General features: G+C 68.9%; 3 protein-coding genes across 16 annotated transcripts; all 3 read left to right on the forward strand.

Moving 5' to 3' along the window:
* Positions 1-747: 747 nt before the first annotated feature.
* Positions 748-6033, forward strand: LOC149867773 (putative thioesterase PNKD). 7 transcript variants are annotated; one of them, XM_090046134.1, is made up of 9 exons: positions 1683-1892; positions 3145-3260; positions 3495-3607; positions 4272-4330; positions 4785-4877; positions 5040-5203; positions 5306-5392; positions 5461-5576; positions 5653-5974. In XM_090046134.1, exons 1-9 carry the CDS (start codon positions 1744-1746, stop codon positions 5824-5826), a joined length of 1071 nt encoding a protein of 356 aa, XP_089902260.1. In that variant the 5' UTR covers positions 1683-1743; the 3' UTR covers positions 5827-5974. The 7 variants fall into 7 exon arrangements, with proteins under 7 accessions (XP_089902261.1, XP_089902258.1, XP_089902262.1 ...); XM_090046132.1 differs by lacking the exon at positions 4785-4877 and having other exon boundaries at positions 764-1892; positions 3495-3686; positions 5653-5888; XM_090046129.1 differs by having other exon boundaries at positions 1680-1892; positions 5461-6033.
* On the forward strand, positions 6025-8953 carry CATIP (ciliogenesis associated TTC17 interacting protein). Of its 5 annotated transcripts, XM_090046140.1 has the most exons (10): positions 6361-6407; positions 6507-6557; positions 6828-7028; positions 7390-7445; positions 7538-7624; positions 7700-7867; positions 7960-8078; positions 8178-8254; positions 8365-8453; positions 8547-8953. In XM_090046140.1, exons 2-10 carry the CDS (start codon positions 6509-6511, stop codon positions 8745-8747), a joined length of 1047 nt encoding a protein of 348 aa, XP_089902266.1. In that variant the 5' UTR covers positions 6361-6407; positions 6507-6508; the 3' UTR covers positions 8748-8953. The 5 variants fall into 5 exon arrangements, 4 of the variants coding, with proteins under 4 accessions (XP_089902263.1, XP_089902265.1, XP_089902266.1 ...); XR_016442133.1 differs by lacking the exon at positions 7538-7624 and having other exon boundaries at positions 6025-6407; positions 8547-8606; XM_090046137.1 differs by lacking the exon at positions 8547-8953 and having other exon boundaries at positions 6025-6407; positions 8365-8507.
* A 136-nt stretch (positions 8954-9089) lies between these two features.
* On the forward strand, positions 9090-16959 carry SLC11A1 (solute carrier family 11 member 1). 4 transcript variants are annotated; one of them, XM_090046120.1, is made up of 15 exons: positions 9090-10769; positions 11227-11366; positions 12251-12373; positions 12570-12689; positions 12772-12878; positions 12982-13052; positions 13215-13282; positions 13439-13594; positions 13965-14123; positions 14225-14314; positions 14389-14508; positions 15326-15475; positions 15639-15712; positions 15802-15955; positions 16022-16959. In XM_090046120.1, exons 1-15 carry the CDS (start codon positions 10751-10753, stop codon positions 16178-16180), a joined length of 1710 nt encoding a protein of 569 aa, XP_089902246.1. In that variant the 5' UTR covers positions 9090-10750; the 3' UTR covers positions 16181-16959. The 4 variants fall into 4 exon arrangements, with proteins under 4 accessions (XP_089902246.1, XP_089902244.1, XP_089902247.1 ...); XM_090046118.1 differs by having other exon boundaries at positions 15802-16959; XM_090046121.1 differs by lacking the exon at positions 15639-15712.
* The last annotated feature ends 11 nt before the right edge of the window (positions 16960-16970 follow it).

Below are 16970 nucleotides of genomic sequence, written 5' to 3' on the forward strand. Positions count from 1 at the left end.
TTTTGTCCACCCCCTGCCCCGGCCTCGGCCTCCAGCCCTCCCCGGGGCAGGGGCTGACACATGGGGTCCAGCTCCTGGCTGCCTTGCACCCGGTCAGCCACCCGCGGGTGCCAGCTCACCGCGCCGGGCGGGCAGAAGGCACCCGGACACCTGGGCTCCCCGGGTGTCTAGCACGGCAGGGGACGCCTGGGCCCACGGTCCAACTTCCCCGCTCCCAGTGGCCGGTTCCTGATGAAGAAGCAGGATCGGGCCGCCTGGGCAGGTCTCTGCTTGACCCACGCAGCCTGCCAAGTAACCCCCTCTAGAGCCTGTGTGCCGCAGATAAGGAACGTCCGGTTTTCCCTGCGGACCGTAACCTGGGTCGAGCGTGCAGAACAGCATCAGAAACTCCCACGTAGAGAAATCTGGATTAATACATCACAACGAGCACGGGACCGAACGCAAGGCCTGGGGGGCATCACTTCAGGATTTGACTCTTTGGTTCAAGTTTAAAAATTACACGATGGTTTTTCCTCATTTTTTTCTTATTATGAGGAAGCGACGTGCTGGGGACTGGGCAGCGGCAGGGGTGGACAGCGGCACTGAGCGCCTCAGGCGGCAGCACAGGCTGGGAATTGGGTGGCGGCGGGTGTCAGGGTGCGAGCACAGGGGCAAGTGTGGGGGGGGCAAAGGGCAGCGGTCAGGGTACATGCCTCCCCCTCCACAGCAGGAGACAGATGTAGGACACCTTCCAATAATCTGATTCTACATGTGGAAATTTACAGCGAGCTCTACAATTACAGGATGTTCTGGTTTTCCATGTATGGAATTGGCCCATCTGGGGTGGTCGGTCTACAGTCAGAGTCATTGTGGAGTCAGGAAATACAGTATAGATTGCAAAAATAAATGATTGTTATCGACACGCATTATTTCATCCAGTAACAGAACGTAGGAGATAGATGAGAACAGCTGGGAACGGAAAATCGCAGCATCGGCACCAGCGGCAGCAGGCGTCTGTCTCCGTCTTGTGAGGTGTCTGTCTCGGAGCCACGTCCAGTCCAGGGCCTGCTCAAGGCAGGACCAGCCCCAGCTCCACCATCCCAGCCAGGGCTTTGTCTACCCCGGTCTTAAACACCTCCAAGGATGGTGACTGCACCCCGTCTCTGGGTAACCTGCTCCAGTGCTTCACCACCCTCCTCGTGAGAAAGTTCTTCCTAATATCCAACCTCAACTTCCCTTGCTGCAGCCTGAGCCCATTGCCCCTTGTCCTGTCATCTGCCCCCACTGAGACCAGCCCGGCTCCATCCCCTTTGCAGCCCCCGGCAGGGAGGTGGCGGCGGCTATTCAATCGCCCTCAGTCTTCCCTTCTGCAGACTCAAGCAGCCCGTTTCCCCCCGCCCCCCAGCCATCTTCGCTGCCCTCCACCGGACTCTGCAGTGTGCCCACACCCCTTCTGCAGCCTCCAGCTGTGGCCTGGCAGCGCTGACCAGAGGGGAAGGCCGGCCCCTCGACCTGCCGGCCCTGTCCCGCTTCTCGCCGCCGCCCGCCCGCGCCGAGGTCCCGCGAGCCTGCCGCGCACGAGAGCCGCGGCCGCGCGGGGGGCCGCGTGCCCCGGCGGCTGCCGAGCGCGGGGGGCGCCGCCGCTCCGCCCCCCGGCCCCGGCCCCGCCCGCCGCGGCCGCTCCTATTGGCCGGCCCGGGGCCCCCGCGCGCCGAGGGGCGGGGCTTCGCGCGGGATGCGCCGCGGCGCGGGCCCGGGGGGGCCATGGCGGGCGCGGGGCTGCGGGCGCTGCGCGCGCTGTGCGGGGCGGGCGCCGCGTGGCTGCGCTGGGGCCGGGCCCGGTGCGGGGCCGGCGGGCGCGTGGCGGCGCGGGCGCTCATGGCCCTGGCGGGGCCGCTGCTGTTCCGCCTCGGGTGAGTGCGGGGGCGCGGGCGGCGGGCCCCCTCCCCGGTGCGGCGCCCGGCGGGAGACTGAGGCACGAGGGGCCGCGACTCCCTGCGCCGGGCAGTGAGGGGTTAACACGGGGGCTCCCCCCCGAGCCGCATCCACCTGCCCCTCCCCCCCGGGCCGACCTGCTTATTGCAGCGTAATCAGGGAGCCCTAATGAGCTTGGATTGCCGGCATGGGCCCCGCCCCCCACCAGAGCCCCCCCCCCCCCCCGGGCTTGGCAGGGCAAGGCCGGGTGCTTCCCTTGCAGGCTGGAGGTGCCCGGCGCTGAGTGGGGGCCCGCCCCGTCCCCTGGGGCCCAGCGCGGGCAGAGGGGGTCGCCCCCAGGCCCGGCGAGGGGAGCTTGGCACACATCCAGGCGTCCCGGGGCTTGTGCTGAGCTCAGCTCCGGGTCCGGCCTCGCCCCCGCCTGGCATGTGACCCCAGCGGGTCATGAGGTTGCCGGAGCTGGTCACACGGGACGTGGGAGGCACGCGCAGGAGCGCGCTCACGTGCACCGGCCCGGATGCACGGACACCTCCCCCCCCCCGCGCACACGAGTACCCCCCTGCAGCGGTCCAGCACGGTCCCCTCTGAAACCTGCCTTCTGGCCACCGGTCCCCCCAGCCCAGTGCATGCCGGGATGCCTCCTCCACCAGGCCCTGCCCACTCCACCTACCCATTGCAAGGGAGACTGAGGCACGGAGAGAGCTGGCAGATGGGCTGCGAAGCTGGGGCAGGGAACCCAGGAGTCCAGCTCTAGGCCCCCAGTGAGCCACGGCCACAAGCGCTGGGAGCTGCTGACTCGCTGGTGTGGTTCCCGGGGCGGGGGGCCAGGACTCCTGGCTTCCCTCCCTTTGGGCCTCAGTTTCCCCTAAGCCTCCACCCAGGAGCAGCTGGAGACGCATAAATGCATCCTCATGTAGGCAAATGCGATGCAGCCGGGGTCCCTGCCCAAGCCCCCAGCCAGGCAGGGAAGGGGTTAATGTAGTGTGACGACCTTCGCCTTCTGGGAGGGCAGAGGGGGACTGGGGCTGCTGGACCAGGACGGGGGGGGGGGCGTATCCTGCTGTGCAAGAGGCGCGTGTCACAAATAGCGTGTCCCTAGCAGGGAAGGGGCAGGGCAGGATGCAGGGGCGGAAGCGGGGCCCAGGCGGTGCCCCTCGCTCCCGACCTGCAGCCCCCTCTGGCTGGGTAATGGGGGAGCTGCCCCCCCAGTGACACTGCTCTGCCCCCCAGGTACAGCCTGTATGCCCACACCCGCCTCGGCTACCTCTTCTACAAGCGCCAGGTGCGCAAGGCGCGGGAGCGCTACCCCCACGGCCACTCTGTGCCCCAGCCCGTGGCCTTCCCAGGTGAGCCCCTCGCCACCTTGCCAGGGGAGTCCTGACCCCCCCCCCCCCCCGCTCCCTGCTGCCCAGGGGATAAACCCCTGTACTGCTCCTGGGGAGGGGGCAGCTGGTGCCCGGACCCTGGATTCAGCCCAGGGGCTTGGGGGTCTGGGCGCAGCCCCAGGTTGGCCCGTGATGCCCTTCGGGGGTGCAGGCAGGGGAAGAGGGGGCATCTCAGGACTGCTGGGTCCCTGCCAGGCGTGAAGATCCTGCCGGTGCCGGTGCTGGCCACCAACTACAGCTACCTGGTCATCGACACGGCGTCTCGGCGCGCGGCCGTTGTGGACCCCGCTGACCCTCGCGCCGTGCAGGTGCGCCCTCCCCAGGCCCAGGGCAGAGGCAGAGGCAGAGGCAGATCGGGGGGTGGGGGTGCCCATCCCCCTGCTGCAGGTGTGATTCATGGGGGGAGCTCTAGGCTGCTGCCCCTTCTCCCCCCCGCCCCCCCCGGCCCTTTGGGAGCCTGCGGAGATATGAAGGTGCCCAGATATTGGGGAGGTGGGAGTCCTCAGGAGGAAGGGCTGTCGGGGGGGGCAGGTATTTGCCCATGGGGGGCAGGTAGATCTACCTAGGGCCTCCCCCAAGGGTCTTTGGTCACGGGGGCAGGGGCTGTGGGTCAGGAGTGAGGGGCACCAGCAGGGCTGCGGGGGCAGGGTGGAGAGGGGGTATCAGGGCTAGGCCCCAGCCCCTGGAGGGTCCTCAGTGGTTGACACCCAACCCCCTGCTGCCCCAGCAAAGGAGACTCCCCTTTGGCTTCAGCACTATAGGGCCTAGGACACACAGAGCCACTACCCCAATCCCCACCTCACCTCCCCATTTCATGGGTGCAGGGGTCCTTGGGGCCCCTTTGTGCCCAGCCCTGGGGAGGGGGGTCTGGCTTGGGGGGAAGGGACACAGGCCAGGTACTGCCACCCCCCCCCCCGCCCCCGGACAAGGATTGCCCTCGCTTCCCTGGCACTGCCCCTTTCCCTCCCGCAGGCCGCCATCGAGCAGGAGGGAGTGACCCTGGACGCCATCCTGTGCACCCACAAGCACTGGTGAGGGGCAGGGGCTATGGGTCAGGAGCAAGGGGTACCTGGGGGGCAGGGGGCTGCAGTTTGAGAGTGAGGGGCACCAACTGGGTGGGGGGCACAAAAGCCACTGCCTCAGGGCTCAGCTGATTACCTGCCCGGGTACATGGCAGGTAAGGGCTGGGGGGGGGAGGCAGAGCAACCTGCACAGGCAGTCCTGACACAGTGGGGGTGGGGGCTGATACAGCCCCCATCCTGCCCAGCCCCTGTGTGGCTGGGTGCCCGCTCTGGGGGCCAGGGGCACAGGTTGGCTGGGCAGAGCCAGCCTCACCCCGAGGCAACGGAGGTGGGGGTGGGGGGCAGAACAGGACAGAAAGATCCCGAGAAATGGGGGCTGTGCCCTGAGCCAGGAGGTGATGTCGCAGGCTGGGGACCGGGGGCGGGGGGGGCAGGCACTGACTGTCGGGTCCGTCACCCGCAGGGACCACAGCGGGGGCAACGCGGAGCTGTGCCGGCGCCATGGCTCCTGCCGCGTCTATGGTAGCGCCGCCGACGCCGTGCCCCAGCTCACCCAGTGAGTGGGGGCCGGGGTGCAGGGGCTGGGTCTCCACCCCCCCCCCCAGCCTCCGTCCTGAGAAGCTGTCGGCTTCCTTGTGCGTGTGGCCACAGGCAGCTGGGGGGGGCCGGTTCAGGAGCGGGTTCACCCCCCTCACCCCCCCCCATTGTGCCCACCCAGCCCGGTGCTGGATGGGGCACGCATCGGTGTGGGCGAGCTGCGCTTCACAGCCCGGCACACGCCTGGGCACACGGTGGGACACATGATCTACGTGCTGGATGGCACCCCCCCTGCCGCCCCCCCCTGCCTCTTCTCCGGAGACCTGCTCTTCCTCTCCGGCTGCGGTGAGTCGGGGCCCTCGGACCCCCGGGAGCCTGTGGGCACCTGGAGCAGGGTGGGGGGGACCCCCGTGTGCAGGGGACCCTGAAGCCTGACCCCCGTGGCAGGGCGCATCTTCGAGGGCACCCCGGAGACCATGCTGGCATCGCTGGACACGGCCGCCGCGTTGGGCGAGGACACGCTGCTGTGGCCTGGTGAGTGGCGGGGGGGCGGGAGCTGGAGCCCAGGTGTCCGGCCCCCCCTGACGCCCGTGTCCGGCCAGGCCACGAGTACGCGCTGGAGTGCCTGGGCTTCGCCAGCCTGCTGGACGCCGACAACCCGCAGCTGGAGCAGAAGCTGCGCTGGGCTGGGCAGCAGCGCCTGGAGCACCGCAGCACGGTGAGGGGGGCCGGGGGCCGGGGGCTGCCCGGTGCCACCCCAGAGGCAGCCCCTGACCCTCGCCCCCCGCCCCCAGTGCCCGTCCACGCTGGGCGAGGAGCGCGCCTACAACCCCTTCCTGCGCACGCAGAGCCCCGAGGTGCAGGCGGCGCTGGGGCTGCGGCGCCGCGGGAGCGAGGACGGCGCCGCCTTCCGCGCCCGCGTGCTGGGCGAGCTGCGCCGGCGCAAGGACCACTACAGGGCCCCTTAGCGCTGCTGGGGGGGCAGGGGCGCCCCCCCCCCAGGCCCAGCCGCTTCCTGCAAGGACTCTGACCTTTGACCCTGCAGGCTGCCCCTCAGAAGACCCCCCACGTCTGTGTGGGGTCCCCGGAGGGGGTGTGTTGGGCCTGTAGCAGCTGGGGGGGGATGGACACATCTCCCCCCTGGAGCCCCAGAGCCAGGGCAGCACATGTGGCAGCTAGGGGGGCCTTGGGCCTGGGGGGCAAGGGGAGCTGATTGGCTTCACTCTGCCCCCCCCCGGGGGGCCGGGCTGCTGGGGGGCGGGGACTGCAGGTGCTGCTCAGCCCTGGGGGGTTGCAATGCTAATAAATGGACAGGTTTTACACCAGGCTCAGAGTGGTGCACAGGGGCCCTCAAGCCCAGGGTGAAGCCCTCGTGGGGGGCCCACGGTGCTGCCTGGGCTCAGGCGGCCCCGCTGTACACCCCCCCCCGCCCATCCCCGTGTCCCGCGTGGGAGCGGCACACGCCGCTTCACTGCTCCTGGCCCTTTAAGAGGCGGGCGCGCGCGGTTGCCAAGCGACGGTTGGACACACTGGTGCCGGCGGGTGTTAGGTGCGTGGGGCGGTCCCCGACCCTGGGGGCCTCGCGTGGAGTGCATTTTCGGGGACGAGGCCGTTGGGCGGCCCGGGCTGAGCCCCGCGTGTCCCGCAGGGATGGCGGCCGCGCCGAGCCGGGCCGCCCTGGAGCTCCTGTCTTTGCTCGGTGGGTGCCGCGCCACGCGTGACGCCGCCCCGCGGGCTGCTGCTGCGTCGTCACGCAGAGCCACGTCACGGGATCACCTTGTCCTGCCGGGCGACCCCCTCGAAGAAGAGCATGCTGGGAGATGGGGTGGCAGCGGGGGGGGCTAGGGGCTGGCCAAGCCCCCCGTCCCGGCGCGCACGTCTCGGGGGAAGCGGTGTCGCGCGAGGCAGGAGTGGGGGGGGGCCGCCCCCGCCTCAGTGCGCCCGCGGCGGTGACCCGGCCTCCCCCCAGGGCCGGCGGAGCTGGGCCCCTGCCTGTTCGCCGAGACGCTGGCGCTGCTGGACGCGGGCGGGCGGCCGTGCGGGGAGCTGCGGGTCGCGGCCCAGCCGGGCGCCTACGGGCACGCGGACGGGCGCGACGAGGCCTGCGTGCTGGTGCGGGCCACGAGCCGGGCCTGCGTGGACGGCGCGCCCTGCGGCACCTCCTTGCGCGGTGGGTTGCTCGCGGGACCCGCTCCCCCGGGGGCTGGCCGGCCGCGGCCCGCACGCGGCGGCGGCGGGACTTCCCGGCATGCACCAGCCCGGCACCCCCAAGTTCCCGGCGTGCACCGGCGCCGAGCCCCCCAGCTCTGTGGCTGCGGCCCGGGCCTTGTGCCCCCCGGTTCCCGGCGTGCACCAGCGCCACAGCCGCGGAGTTCCCCCGTGCCTCCCCCCTGCCCCAAGGGGTCCGCTCTGCCCCCAGGGCCGGGAGCGAGGGGCGGGCACTTGGGTGGGGGTACCCCAGCCCTGCGCCCCTGCTTGCTGCCCCAGGCGCAGGCAGGCTGACCGCGGCCCTGTGCCCCCCCGCCCCCCAGCCTTCGTGTCCAAGAAGCTGGAGACCCTGGAGCAGCACCAGCACGAGTACGTGAAGGTGAGTGCCCCCCATGTGGCATTTCCCATCGTGCACCGGGCCCGGAGGCACGCGCGTGGGGGAGCCCGGCCCTCACCCGCCGCCCCCCACAGCTGCCCGGGCACCCGCTGGACAAGACGACGCAGCTGGTGCAGCGCGGGGGCAAGATCCTCATCAGCTGCACCACGGTGGAGGGAGAGGTGAGGGGACCCCCGTGCTGCCCCGAAGCAAGGAGCGCTGGGGGTCCCCGCTCAGCTCTCCCCCCCCCCCGGCAGGAGCAGCAGAGCCAGCACTGGGCGCAGGAGCTGCCGGCCGCGCGGGGGCTGGTGTTGGAGGGCGCGGCCGTGCTGCTGGGCCGCGTGCTGGCGCGGCGCTGCGCCGTGCCCCCCAGCACCGTCTTCCTGGCCCTGGATCCCGAGGGCGGCTTCTGCCCGGCTGCCTACGTGAGTCCGGGCAGCGGCAGGGGTGGGATTGGGGGGCACCAGGGGCCTAGCCTGCCCCGGACCCCGGCACCGCCCTGCCCGATGCCCCCCAGAGCGCGCTGGGCACGCAGCAGCAGCAGGTGGGCGCGGAGGAAGCCGAGGTCTTCGTGCTGGAGCGCGCTGTGGGGGCCGCTGTGCCCCTGACCTGGCAGGACAGCTTCCTTCCCGACGGGTATGTGCCCCCTCCCCCCCGCAGGGAGCCCTGGCAGCCGGGGCCTGCTGTGCCCTCACGGGTGGGGGGTCCCAGGGGGATTAACCCCTCACCCCCCAGGCATCTGACTCGGCGCATCCAGGTGGGCTGCCCCACCACTGCCCTGCTGTTGGACAAGCCGCCGCTGCCGGAGCAGGGTGAGCCCCCACGCGTCCTAGACCCCATATTGCCAGCAGTGAGTCCCCTTTCCTGGAGGCAGCTGGGGAGGGGGGTATAGCAGGCTGCCTGACTCCTCTCTGGCCCCCAGAGCCCACTGAAGCCCCCCTGGCCTGGGGGAAGCAGCCCCTGGCATGGGAGGACGACGCGCAGCTCCGCTCGCAGTTCCTGGACAGGAAGGTGAGTGCGAGCGGGCCCACCCCGACCCAGCCGCAGGGGCGCGGTGGGGGAGAGGGGCAGGCTGGTGCGGGGCTGATGGCTGTGCCCGCGCAGGAGGAGCTGCAGGCCTCGCACGCCGCCTACGTGCGGCGCCACCCCGAGCTGCCCGCGCTGCTGGGGGACTTCCTGCAGGCCCTGCTGCTGCGCCGGCCCCCGGACCCCTCCACCTTCGCTGCCACCTTCTTCGCCCCCTTCGCCACCCAGCGCCCCCCATCACCCCCCTTCCGCAGCGCCTGCCCACCCAGCCCACCCTAAAGGGCTCGAGGACCCCAGTTTTGCTGCCCTGGTGCATTGTGGATATGCCCCCCCCAGGGTATCCTGAGACCCCGGGGTGGAGGAGGGGGCAGAGGGGGCTGCTGAGCTTTAATACCACCCCACCCCCACACACACACACACACACTCACACTCTCTTTCTCTTTTACTGTCTGGTTAATTAATAAAAGCCTTGAGCTAATTTGCAAGTGCTGCTTGTGTGCGCCAGTGCCTGGTGGGCATGGGGGAAACTGAGGCAGGCGTGAGACTGGGCATGGGTATGACCCCTGCTGCCTCTGCTGGGCATGGGGGGGCAGCGAAACTGAGGCCAAGTATGGACCCAGAAGTGTGGGGGGGTGCTTTCCAGCCTGAAGTGTGAGCCCAGCAGCCCCCTGGGCATCTGCAGCCCCTCGCTGCTGGAGATGGAGCCGGGGGGAGGGGTGTTTGAGCCCTCCCCCTTGCCCCCCCCAGGCCCCAGGGTTGAGGCCTGGGCCTGTCCCACCCCCCACAGGAGCTCCCAGTTCCCGGAACATGTTGCAATAACCGACATCCCGGCGGGGCGGGGGGTGGGGAATCGTGCTGCTCTGGTGCCTGGGCCTGGCCCCGCGCCTAGGACTGGGGCTGGGATGAGGTGCACCCCCACCCCCACCCCGAGCCAGCCAGACACAAGGAGGAACTGAGACGAGGTCAATGACTGCTGCCTTCACCCCTCCTCCCCGTCCAAGCGTGGAGGCTCGCCCAAGGGCCCTGGACTCCAGGCCTGACTGCCCCTCTCACCTTGCTGCCTCTTCACGGCAGCTGCAACTGGGGAAACTGAGGCACGCGGCACTCTGCCCCCAGGCCTGCGCCCTGCTGCCTTCTGGGGCTGCCTCAGTTTCTCCACCAGGCTGGAGGGCAAAGTCCCCTGGGATTGCCTGCCCCCCACTGCCCCCCCCCCCCCAGCTCCACACGCGGCGTCCCCCGCGCCCAAGCAGCACCACACGCGTCCTGGCTTGTCCCGCGTGGGCCCATTAGCATCCCCGGGAGGCACAGAGTTGTGAGGCTGGGGGCTGCCCCATCCCCCCCAGGGAGCGCGGGGCTGCGGGGGGCACCTACCTGGAGGAGCGGATCCCCATTCCTCGGGGGGACAGGGTGAGTCAGTGCTGGGCCGGGGGGGGGGTGCAGCTTCATCTCACCAGCCTCCGGGATGCATGGGTTCTTGCCCTTCTCCTGCCTCAGTTTTCCCTGATGGGTAATGGGATCAGCCTAGGCTGCCCATTAGTGACTGGAAGTGCCCTGAACCTGGGCCCCATGCAGCCGGCTTGGCCCACCCCCCCCACCTTGGCGTGTGGGTCCAGGGGTGCAAACATGAGCAGCTGTGGGGGGGGGGGTGCATGCATGCTCACATGTGCAGGTGTGCGCAAACATGTCTGTGGGTGTGTGCATGTGCAAATGCATGTACATTTTGTGTGTGCATGCAGGTGTGTGTGTGCATGCACGCACAAACTTGTATGCAAGTGTGTGTGTGCCTGCATGTGTGAAAGGATGTATGCGCAAGTGTGTGTGCCTGTGCATGCAGGTGGGTATGAGTGCACATGTGTGTGTGCCAAGTGCATGTGAAGCTGTGAATGAGCCTGGGGGTGCACAGATGTATGTGCAACATGTCTATGTGAACCTGTGCACAAGTGTTGGGGGTGAGCTGGTGTGTGCATGCATGCCCAAGTGCAGGCATGTGAGTCTGCATTGCACATCCAAGTGCATGCAAACACCAAGTTATTGCACAGCTCTCTCCCAGCCCGCCCCCCCCCCCCAGCTTCCAGGGCCCCTCGGCCCCGATCCTACAGCTGGGCTGGGGCTGAGACCCCCAGAACTCATTGCACGGGCAAGAGCCACCCAGGTGTGTCCCCCGCCCCCCCGGCTGGAGGGATGGGGAGGCCCCTGGGGCGTCCAGGAAGGAGCACTTCCTCTTCGTGCTCCAGGCGGACGCAGGATCCCAGGCCAAGACCGGATCGGGGCCCGGAGCCCCCATGGCGACGCCACGGCCAGGTAAGACCCCTAGAGCCCCCTGCCCACATGGGGATGCACGTGGGGGGATCTAATGCCCTCCACCCTGCCAGGGGGTCCCTGCCCCTACCTAGACCCCCCCATTGAGGCCCCCCTGGCTCTAACGGGGGGGCAGGACCCCTCCAGCCCAATGCCCCCCAGCCCAATCCGCAGGCCACAACGACTTCCTGTTGCCACATGTTCCTGTCTCCAGCGAGGGGCAGGCGCCAGGAGCCATGGCACCCTCCGGCTGCGGGCCTGGGTCAACCCTCGACTGGCTGAGACCTGTGACACCCCCCGGCCCCCCAGCAGGCAGCCAGGACGCCTGGGTTCTTGCCCCCGCTTGTCCAAATGCTGCCGTGGCTCAGTTCCCCTGGCAGCACAGGGCCCCCTAATGCTGCCCCTGCCACCCCCCGGACCTGGTAGGAGGCTCTGATCTGAGCCCAGCTTTGCCCCTCAGCCCGAGGCTGGCGTTGGACAATGCCCCAATACCAGGCACAGAGTTGTGAGGCTGGGGGCTGCCCCATCCCCCCCAGGGAGCGCGGGGCTGCGGGGGGCACCTACCTGGAGGAGCGGATCCCCATTCCTCGGGAGGACAGGGTGAGTCAGTGCTGGGCCGGGGGGTGGGGGTGTGCAGCTTCATCTCACCAGCCTCCGGGATGCATGGGTTCTCGCCCTTCTCCTGCCTCAGTTTTCCCTGATGGGTAATGGGATCAGCCTAGGCTGCCCATTAGTGACTGGAAGGTCCTGACAGCCCCGCCTGGGGAAACTGAGGCAGAGGGTGGGCTGCCCCAGAGGCAGTTGGGGACCCTGCTTGGGGACTGGGGGGGGTCTCCCCCCTGACTCTGCTCCCTGACCCTGGGGGGGAGCAACAGCCGCCAGCTCCTGGGCTCTGTTGGCGCCACCTCTGTTTTGCAACCCACCTTGGGGGCGGGGCACGAATTTGAAATCAGCAGGGCCCTGGCGCTTCCTGGGTGGGGGGCATGGAGGGCACCCCTGTCTGGGGCTGGGGTGGGGGAGGTCCCCCTGCCCTCGCTGTCTGTGCTGCTGCCAGGACTCAGATCCAGGAGAAAGACCCTGGCTGGGGGGCATCTGCCCCCCCACCCTCACACCTTTCCACACGTCCTGGGAGCTTCCTGGGGGGGAAAGGCTGGGGTGAGGGGTGCTGGGCTCTGGGGTTCCTCCCCCCCAGCCCCTCCTGACAGGCTCAAAGCAAGGCAGGAAAGGACTCAAGTGTGCGGCGGGCAGGAAGGGGAAGTGGGTAGAGGGGCCCTTCCCACGCTGGGGGGGAAGGGAGGCCAGGGCCGGGGGGGTGTCACCCATGGAGCTGCCCCCCCAGCTTAGTACTGGGTGGGTTGCAGCCCCTGAGCTGGACAGGGCTGGGGGTCCTTGTTGGCCGAGCCCTGCTCCTTGTAGCAGAGCAAGAAGAGGGGGCAAGAAAGGGGGGCAGGAGGAGTATTTACCCCTCTGATGTCCCCCCCCAGCCCGGCTTCAGCCTGCGCAAGCTATGGGCCTTCACGGGCCCTGGGTTCCTCATGAGCATCGCCTACCTGGACCCCGGCAACATCGAGTCGGACCTGCAGTGTGGGGCTGTGGCTGGCTTCCAGGTAGGCACCGGGCACCAGGGGCTGGGGGGGCCTTAGAGGGACTGTGGGCACCAGGGACTGGGGGGCTGCAGGCTGTGGGCACCACTGGGGGAGCTATCTTGGGTGGGGGGTGGGCTGTGCTTGGCACTGGACAAACCCCTGCCTGGGGCGTGGGGGGAACGACTCCCCACTGAGCTCTGCCCCCCTGCCCCGACAGCTGCTGTGGGTGCTGCTGTGGGCCACGATCCTGGGCCTGTTGTGCCAGCGCCTGGCCATCCGCCTTGGCGTTGTCACCGGCAAGGACCTGGGCGAGATCTGCTACCTCTATTACCCCAAGGTGAGCTGGGGGGTGGGAGGCTGCCCCCCCACAGACCATGGGGTACAGGGGTCTCAGGCATGATACTGGTGCATGCCCGCAGGTGCCCCGTGTGCTGCTGTGGATCACCATCGAGGTGGCCATCATTGGCTCTGACATGCAAGAGGTGATCGGGACGGCCATCGCGTTCAGCCTGCTCTCGGCCGGACGGTAATGCCCCCCTGCCCCACACTGCCCAGTGACACGCATGGCCAGAGGGACACGCATGTCTGAGCCAGACTGAACCCCCCCTCTATACCCTCTCCCTTCACAGCATCCCCCTCTGGGGTGGGGTCCTCATCACCATCATCGATACCCTCTTCTTCCTCTTCCTGGATAAATATGGTGAGTTCCCGGGGGGGGCACAGCTGAATCCCGCCCTCCACCTACTGCGGAGGGAGTCCCCAAACCCCTTCATGCTTCCCTAGATTGTACCCCGACAGAGCCCCCAGTGGGGGCAGTCCATGGGACTATAGCTGCCCCTGGACTCCCCCCTGCCCCCCCCAGGTCTGCGGAAGTTGGAAGCCTTCTTTGGCCTCCTCATCACCATCATGGCTGTGACCTTCGGCTACGAGGTAAGTGACAACCCCCACCTCCACCCCAGGCCTGTCCTTCCTGCTCCCCATCCACGATCTGGGGTGTGAGTGGCTTCCAGGAGCTGGGTGGAGGGCATGGGGGGGGCGGGGTTCAGCGCTTCCAGGCTCACCTGTGCCCCCTCCCCCATCCGGCAGTATGTGGTGGTGCGACCGTCCCAGGAGGCAGTGCTCCGGGGTATCTTTGTGCCCTACTGTGTGGGCTGTGGGCGCGAGGAGCTGCTGCAGGCCGTGGGCATTGTAGGCGCCATCATCATGCCCCACAATATCTACCTGCACTCATCCCTAGTCAAGGTGAGCCCCCAGCCCTGGTCAAGGTAAGCCCCTGCCCCAGTCCTAGTGAGACCCTTGCCCTGATCCTGTCGAGACACTGTCCCAGTCACTGTGAAACCCCTGCCTAAATCATGGTGAGACCCCTGCCCTAGTCATGGTGAGACCCCTGTTCCAGTCATGGGGAGACCCCTGCCAGGGTCATGGTGAGACTCCTGCCTATGCCCCCCCTGGCCTGCGATGCAGTCTCCAGCCAGTGTGAGGCCCACTGTGGTACCCCCGCTTCGGTCACTAAGGGCTACTCCCACAGCCCTGCCTTGGCCAACAAGGGGCACTGCCCCAGGCTTGTGGGAAACCAGTGCCAGCTGATGGTGCCCGCTCTGTGCCCCTCCAGTCCCGCACTGTGGACCGGACACAGCAACAGGAGGTGAGGGAAGCCAATGGGTACTTCCTGCTGGAGTCGTGCCTGGCGCTGGGCATCTCTTTCCTCATCAACCTCTTCGTCATGGCCGTCTTTGGCCAGGCCTTCTACCACCGCAGCAACAGCGATGTGGTGAGCACCAACCCCTGTCTGGCCCTGACACCCTCTCCTAAGGGGTCCCAGCCCCCTCCCCTGACCTCCACCTTCTTATGACCTGCCCCCACCCATTGCAGCACAACGTGTGCGTCAACAGTAGTGTCAGCCAATACGCCAACATCTTCCCTGCAGACAACAGCACCGTGACTGTGGACCTCTACCAGGGGGTGAGCACTGGGGGGCAGGGGGCAGGGCAATGTGAAGGGCCAGGGTGTGCACTGACCCCTCCCCTCCACCCCAGGGCGTCATCCTGGGCTGCTACTTCGGGGCAGCTGCCCTCTACATCTGGGCCGTGGGGATCCTGGCAGCCGGGCAGAGCTCGACCATGACTGGTACCTACGCGGGACAGTTCGTTATGGAGGTGAGCTGCAGGGGGAGGTGTGGGGGGGTCTAGGATCCCCCAAGCCTCCTGGGACTTCCCCAGGGTCATCCCAGCCCCGTGGAGGCCTTAGGGGAGGTGGGAGCCCCAATGGCAGACAAGGAAAACCTGGTAGGAGCATCAGCAGGGAGGCAGATAAACCAGGCACATCATTAGGTTCCAGAGTTAACCGCCTTTATGGTGGGGGCAGGTTAAGCCCTACTCACTGGGGCAGGTGGTGGTTGCCCAGATGGGCCTGCCTGAGCAAACCTGCCCCTCGCCCCCAGGGTCTGAGTCACATGGGGTGACCTCCCCCATGAACGAACGGCAGGGCATCGACTCTGGACTCTAATGATGGCTGCAGCCAGACTAGAAAGGAATTGGGGCTGACCCTGGCAGCAGGATGTGGCAGCTGCTCTGGGGCTGGGGGCGGAGCTGAGGGGTTGTGGGCAGGGCTTGAGGCCACAACCCCTCCTTGGGTCTTGCCTCCCCCCGCAGAGGCAGCCACAACCCAACCATGGAACCACGAAACCACGGGGCCGGGGCGTTTGCACAAGGGAGCAGAGTTCATGCACCTCATCTAAATAATTTGCATAACTGAATCTTGTAATGAGCGGTTCCCTGGGTCCCGCTGACACCTGGTGGCTGCTCAGTGCAGCCGCAGCCGCCCCGCCGCCCTGGGCCTGGAAGCTACCTGGGCACCGCAGCCGCCTGGGGGGGCAGGGTGTCCAGGCCCCAATCCTGCCAACTCCTGCCCCCAGGCTTGGGCGGGGGCGGGGGAGGTCCCAGCCTTGCCTTGACACCTACCCCAACCCCGCAGGGCTTCCTGCAGCTGCGCTGGTCCCGCTTCGCCCGCGTCCTCTTCACCCGCTCGTGCGCCATCGTCCCCACGGTGCTCGTCGCCGCCTTCCAGGACGTGCAGCACCTGACGGGCATGAACGACCTGCTCAACGTGCTGCAGAGCATCCTGGTGCGGGCAGCGCGGCCCCTGGCCCCCGGTGCCCCTCACTCCTGCCCCTCACCCCCAGCCCTGTTGGTGACCCTCACTTCTGCCACCGCCGCCCCTCACCCTGCCCCCATGCCCCGTCCCCCCCAGCCCCACCGGTGCCCCTCACCCTGACCTGTGCCCCCAGCTGCCCTTCGCGGTGCTGCCCGTCCTGACCTTCACCAGCCTCCGGCCGCTCATGACCGACTTCACCAACGGGCTGTGAGTGGGGGGCAAGGGGGGACCCGAGCAGGGCCGGGGTCCGCGCAGGGCCAGGCCCTTGACCCCGGGCCTGCCCTTGACCCCCCCAGGCCGGGGAAGCTGGTGATGGCGCTGATCGCGGCGCTGGTCTGTGCCATCAACCTCTACTTCGTGGTGGATTTCCTGCCCTCGCTGGGCAGCGTGGCCTACTGGGTGCCCGCGGGCGTCGTGCTGGCCGCCTACGCCGCCTTCGTCGCCTACCTGGTACGGGGGGGGCCGAGGGGGCGCAGCGGGGGGCACTGGGGACCCGTCTCACCGCCTCCCCCCCAGCTCTGGACCTGCTGCATCGCGCACGGAGCCTCCTGCCTGGCCCGCGGCCCCCACGCGCGTTTCGCCTACGGCCTCCGCGACGGCCCCCCGGGCCCGGACCGCCCCCCGGCGCTGCCAGCCCACGACGCACGGAGACAGCAGGGGCAAGGATGGGGTTAACAGCGGAGTGACACCCCCGGCCCGCAGCCCCCTGCTGCCCCCGCCCTGCCCCGGGGATCGGGGCCCTTGCACCCGGGAGGTGAACCGGCGGCCCGGGGCCCTCCCGGCGGGGGCTGTGCGGGGCCCACGCGTGTGCAGCGCAGCTCGGGGTGGGCCCCGCGCTGTGAGCGAGCGGGGGGGCCGGAGTCCGGAGGGCAATAAACCAGGTCAAGCTGCCCCGCGGCCCTGAGTCTCCTGGGGGGTCGCGCGTGGGCCGGGCCTGCCCCCCTCCGCGCGGGGACACTTGTTGCGGGGCCGCCGCTCCCGCCCGGGCTGGGGTGGGGGGGGGGGGGGCAAAGGGGCCCCGCCCGGCACCCGGCCCTTAAAGAGGCGATGCACCGGGTGGGCCCAACGACGGCTGAGCGCCCCCAACCTGCCCCTAGCCCCCCCGGAGTGCGGCTGCCTGGCCGGGAAGGGGTGAGTCACGAGGGGCGCGAGATGGGGCACGATCGAGACCTGGGACCGTGAGTGGGGGGGGGTGCGGCGGGGAAGGCCAAGGTCTCTCCTGCAGCACTTCGGAGACGGATCCGTACACACCCTGCGCTGGGGGGTCCAAGCCCCCGCTGGGGAGCCACAGTGACGGGCTTCCTCCCAGGGTCTCCGTGGGCACATCCCGCATCTGGGCGGAGACGCGCGGGGATAAACCCCGGGGGCTTTCTGCCCCTGCTCCTGTCCCCTCCGGCGTCTGCCCCAGGCCTGGCCTCGGTCTCTCCCCTCGGGAAGACCCAGCCTGCTTGCCGCCCTGCTCCGC

The sequence above is a fragment of the Crocodylus siamensis genome, chromosome 4 (assembly GCF_052110815.1).
Source record: "Crocodylus siamensis isolate JL-2025a chromosome 4, ASM5211081v1, whole genome shotgun sequence".
In the NCBI taxonomy this organism is placed as follows: domain Eukaryota; kingdom Metazoa; phylum Chordata; order Crocodylia; family Crocodylidae; genus Crocodylus; species Crocodylus siamensis.

Coding starts and splice junctions, on each gene's coding strand:
- LOC149867773 (XM_090046129.1), top strand. CDS start 1,744: ATGGCGGGCGCGGGGCTGCGGGCGCTGCGCGCGCTGTGCGGGGCGGGC. Junction 4,878..5,039: donor GCCGTGCCCCAGCTCACCCA/GTGAGTGGGGGC, acceptor GTGCCCACCCAG/CCCGGTGCTGGATGGGGCAC. Junction 5,393..5,460: donor GGACACGCTGCTGTGGCCTG/GTGAGTGGCGGG, acceptor GTGTCCGGCCAG/GCCACGAGTACGCGCTGGAG.
- CATIP (XM_090046137.1), top strand. CDS start 6,025: ATGTGGCAGCTAGGGGGGCCTTGGGCCTGGGGGGCAAGGGGAGCTGAT. Junction 7,029..7,389: donor CTGCGGCACCTCCTTGCGCG/GTGGGTTGCTCG, acceptor CCCGCCCCCCAG/CCTTCGTGTCCAAGAAGCTG. Junction 7,446..7,537: donor ACCAGCACGAGTACGTGAAG/GTGAGTGCCCCC, acceptor CGCCCCCCACAG/CTGCCCGGGCACCCGCTGGA.
- SLC11A1 (XM_090046118.1), top strand. Junction 12,690..12,771: donor GCTACCTCTATTACCCCAAG/GTGAGCTGGGGG, acceptor GCATGCCCGCAG/GTGCCCCGTGTGCTGCTGTG. Junction 13,595..13,964: donor TGCACTCATCCCTAGTCAAG/GTGAGCCCCCAG, acceptor GTGCCCCTCCAG/TCCCGCACTGTGGACCGGAC.